The following is a 4,656-nucleotide window of genomic DNA, read 5'->3' on the forward strand; positions in this document are numbered from 1 at the left end:
CACTTAATATATCCTTATTTTCTCTCTCGCCATTTCCTCTCTCTCTACTCACTTCCCTCTCTTCACTTTCTTTCTCATCACATTCTCTCTTATTTTTTCTTGCATCGATCAATTTCTCTTTTCTCAATTTCTATTTTTTCAAATTTTCTTTCCTTACTTTCTCACTCCTAGGATATATTAAGGTCTTATTTTTCATCATTTTTTCTTTCAAATTATTTTATCTCATTATTTATTACAAACTTTTAAAAGATTTTTATCTTTGTAAATATATTTTTTAATTTTTTATTTAAGATTTAAAAAAAATAAAACTAAAATTTTTTTTTTAGAAAACATTAACCAAACACCTCTTGTTTTTTGAAATATACAAAAATTGTTTTATGATAACACAACTAAAATTATGTTTTCAGAAATGAGAACACAATTTTGAAAACAGAAAATCAAAAACAAAGCCAAACGGGCCTTAAGTTTTGTATGAATTTTTGTGTTATTGTTATTGTGGGGACTCATAGGTTGGTTTGTAAAAATTGGCATATATTTGATAGTTTTGTAGATTTATCTACTATACAATGCATGGAAAATTTTAGTGTCGTAATGTTGTTTATCATCTCTCTACTTCAATTTCACATCTCCAAAACATTACATTAATTAGTTAATCATTTTAACTTTTACAAGTGTGAAAATTAAACAATATTGTAATTTTACTAATGATTTTGATAATAATGCAATATTTTTTAATTATTTATGTTTATATATGCTATTCTGAGTTAAAAATAAAAATAAAATTATGATTGATTAATTTTTTTATTCTTTTAAAAAAGTGATCAGCATGTTAAAGATGTTTTGTTTTTCAATAATAAATTATGGAGATGTAAAATAATTGAAAAATAAAATTATTCAATAATTGCTAATTTTATACTAGAAAAGTTTTAGAAGGTGTGTATAGAAAGGAAAAAAAATTAAAATTTATATAGATTTATGTAGAAAATGGTGTTGAAAGAAATAACTAAAATACATACAGAAAATCCCACTGTATCTGGCTATGTTAGCAAACAATGAACATTGAATATTAATTAAGTGATGTCATGGAATGCGTGTGTATATAAATATTTACATATATTGGTAGAATCAAATTATTTGTCACATCTGGAACAATATCTCATTACTTGAGCTGAATATTTATTAATTTCCCCTAAAAAAAGAATATTATTAATTAATTAAATGTGGCGAACACGAATATACATGCTCATTTTAAGCAAATTATATATGATATACATGTCATGTTGTGATTTTATCAGCCAAATTAATTTAATGTACGGTTGAGATGGGTTACACGTCTACACAGGTTCATAATCTATTTTTTTTATTTATTTTATTTTTTCAAGGAAGGGATATTGAAGATCACATGTGCATATGTAAGAGCACTCTTAGTCACGTAAAATAAGTAAATTTTTATAATATAAAAAACAATAATTAAATAATCTTCTAATAAATGATATAAAATTATATTTTTTTTTGTCTAAATAAATAATATTTCTCTATATATATTGAAATACTATTTATCAAGTTATAAATATTTTATTATTTTTTTATAAATTTTTGTATATATATATGAGTGTAATACTATTATATTTAATTATTTTATTTCTTAAAATGAATAAAATATTTAAAAATATATATAATATTTAAATGATGTAAAGAAAAAATAAAAAAACTCGTGTATGGTATAATGTAAAAGTTTGGGGTAAATTATATAAAAAAATATATTTTTGTGATGTATTTGGTAATACACTTTCTCTATAATATTTAGCTAAAACTCACAAAAACAACTTCCATCAGTTCTTTTATACATATATTTATAATAATTATGTACAAACTCCAATTAATTCATATCTACATTTACATATCATTTATATAATATTTTAATATTATTTTTTTTATAATTGTCTCTCTCTTATTTAGTATATATTTATTATTTTTTTCAATTATTTTATTTTTTTAATTAATAAAATATGTTTAAAGATATAATATTTAAATGATGTAAAAAAATATATAGAAAAACTGACGTATAATATAATGTAAAACTTAAAGATAAAATAAAAAAAAAAATTAAAAGTATTTTAAAAGGTGGAATAAAACCTACTTCTCTAAATATATTAATATATATACATATACTAAATAGGCTTTTCTTGAACAAAGAGATTGAAGGTGTTACATCTATATATATCCTTTTTTTGTTGCTTATTTTGTTCCATCTGAATAAGTTGATAAGAATCTAAAGATTAAGAAACGACACTCTTTCTCACTCACTCTCTCGTTCTCTCTTTCTTTGATATTATTATTATTATTATTATGGGTTTCAGCGAGAAGCAAGAAAGCTTAGTCAAGGAGTCATGGGAGGCTATGAAGCTCGACATTCCTCACCACAGTCTTCGATTTTTCTCCTTGTAAGAACAGTACTAGCTACCTATATAATTATAATTATAAGTTATATATATATATATATTGATTCATAGTCTATCGTGTTTATGAATTAGGATACTTGAGATTGCACCGGCGGCCAAGAACATGTTCTCATTTCTCAGAGATTCCGATGAAGTACCACAAAATAATCCCAAACTCAAGGCTCATGCAGTTAAAGTTTTCAAGATGGTATAATTAGTAACTTTTTTATGATTAATTACAGTAATTTCAGTTTGGAGTAAAACTAGTATATAACTTTTATTTTTATTTTAGTGAAAAGTTTTGAATTGGACGTTTTGTACCTATTATCCTCAGTTGTCTTTTTCTTAATGTAGCACATCTGCACTTGGAAACGTGTGGCCTCAAAATTTTATGAGTGGTAGAGTGATATAATTGAGAGTTAAAAAAAAATCAGAATAATAAATCTTTTCAAATTTATCCTTAAATTAAGGAATATTCTTTTCTTTTTTTTTTTGTTGAAAAGATTAAGAAATATTCTTAAATGGTTTTTTTTTTCTTTCACATATTCAATAAGTTGCTACTTGGTATAAGGATTTTATTAAGACTGCTTCTTATAAAATAAACTAGCTATATTTTTTTTCTTAAAATAAACAACTTTAGATAAATATTTTTACTTTCTTAAAAAGAGAATAAACTCTTAAAATATTTTAGAAATTTTATCTAAAACAGCTTTTAGACTTTGGAAAAGGTTTGAAAAGTACTAAATCATCAGATCAAATTGTTTCATTTTCATCAAATTAATTAATGAATATTATTTAATTTTTAATGTGACATTATAAGACATGTGAGGCAGCCATTCAGCTTCGGGAGAAGGGAGAGGTAGTAGTCCCTGATTCGAGTTTAAAGCACTTGGGTTCTGTTCATCTCAAGAATGGAGTCATCTCTCCCCATTTCGAGGTATATATATAAAATTATTATTAGTATTTTTAATGATCTATTAATTGGTGAAAATTAATGTACTAATCAATTAATCAATTATGATCATTAGGTGGTGAAAGAAGCACTGCTGAGAACAATCCAAGAAGGACTTGGAGAAAAATGGAACGAGGAGATTGGTTCTTCCTGGGGAGAAGCCTATGATCAATTGGCTGCAGCTATCAAGAATGAGATGAAGCAGTAATTTGTTTTTAATTAAACTATTAATTAATTATGTTGGTTTTATTTTTTACTTTTTAAATAATAAAAACTTTTATAATTAAAATGCTTCATCTGTTTGTGGGCAATGTCTCAGCATGAATATCAGTTTCATGAAATGAAACTATATATGTAACTATTGAAATAATAATGTCATTTATAATATGTCTTTAAGTGAGTCTATTATAGTTGTCAGATCTATAATATTGCATTATCTATAGTTGATTCTGATATTATAATCACGCTCAAATATTATGTCTAATGATGTTAATTCAAACCAAGGCACGCATTTGCATCTTTTCCTGCTTTTTAGCCTTAAAAAACTAAAAAAATCAATAAAATTTAAACTTCATGATTACCAAAATTTTATACAATTAACAAAAAAAAAGTCTAAATTGTCTTGAAATTTTATACCATTGACTTTGGATGAAAGTAAAAATGTTTAAAAATTGTCATAAATTATTATATTTCTAATTGGGACTGAGCCACCTTGTGGCTTCAGGGGCCTTGCTCCCCCAATATTTTTTTTAAAAAAAAATTCTAATGATTTTTTTGGTAATTTATTCTTAAATTTGAAGCTGGCTCCGTCGCTGCTTTCTAAACAAATTTTTAATAATATTGTATTTTTCTAAATGGATTATATATATGGTAATTTTCTAACCGTTTAAATTTGTCGTTGAAAATTCAATTATTTTGCAAATTTTTGCTAAATTATATAACTAAACCAATAAATATTTTTCTAATTAACACTTGCTGACTTATAATATCTCTTAGAAACTGTTGACCATCGTTTTGATTAACTGACACAGAGTCAAACGCTTGATGTGATAGAAAGTATTGAAATAGATCTAATTGAAAAAACAGTAAACGACACAACAAATTATAGTGGTTCGGCCTCACAAATTGGTAATGACCTACGTCCACTTAAGCTATTATTGATATTGATTCTCAAAGGAGTGATCAAAGAACTAGGGTTCTTCGAGTTTCACAAACCTTAGAGAGATGAATAATACAATCGAAAGGTAATAGCTATAATTCTCT

At 24.6% G+C, this 4,656-nt stretch overlaps 1 protein-coding gene across 1 annotated transcript; it reads left to right on the plus strand.

Moving 5' to 3' along the window:
- The first annotated feature begins 2,248 nt into the window (after nucleotides 1-2,248).
- On the plus strand, nucleotides 2,249-3,798 carry LOC133797861 (non-symbiotic hemoglobin 2). The gene is made up of 4 exons (XM_062235946.1): nucleotides 2,249-2,444; nucleotides 2,535-2,649; nucleotides 3,262-3,378; nucleotides 3,470-3,798. The coding sequence occupies exons 1-4, from the start codon at nucleotides 2,350-2,352 to the stop codon at nucleotides 3,599-3,601; spliced, it is 459 nt and encodes a 152-aa protein (XP_062091930.1). The 5' UTR covers nucleotides 2,249-2,349; the 3' UTR covers nucleotides 3,602-3,798.
- The last annotated feature ends 858 nt before the right edge of the window (nucleotides 3,799-4,656 follow it).

The sequence above is a fragment of the Humulus lupulus genome, chromosome 8, assembly GCF_963169125.1.
Source record: "Humulus lupulus chromosome 8, drHumLupu1.1, whole genome shotgun sequence".
NCBI classification, from domain to species: domain Eukaryota; kingdom Viridiplantae; phylum Streptophyta; class Magnoliopsida; order Rosales; family Cannabaceae; genus Humulus; species Humulus lupulus.

Bases quoted from the DNA above. Each gene is read 5' to 3' on its own strand.
- LOC133797861 (XM_062235946.1), top strand. From the start codon at position 2,350: ATGGGTTTCAGCGAGAAGCAAGAAAGCTTAGTCAAGGAGTCATGGGAG. The intron at 2,650-3,261 runs GTATAATTAGTA...TGACATTATAAG, and splicing joins CAGTTAAAGTTTTCAAGATG to ACATGTGAGGCAGCCATTCA. The intron at 3,379-3,469 runs GTATATATATAA...TATGATCATTAG, and splicing joins TCATCTCTCCCCATTTCGAG to GTGGTGAAAGAAGCACTGCT.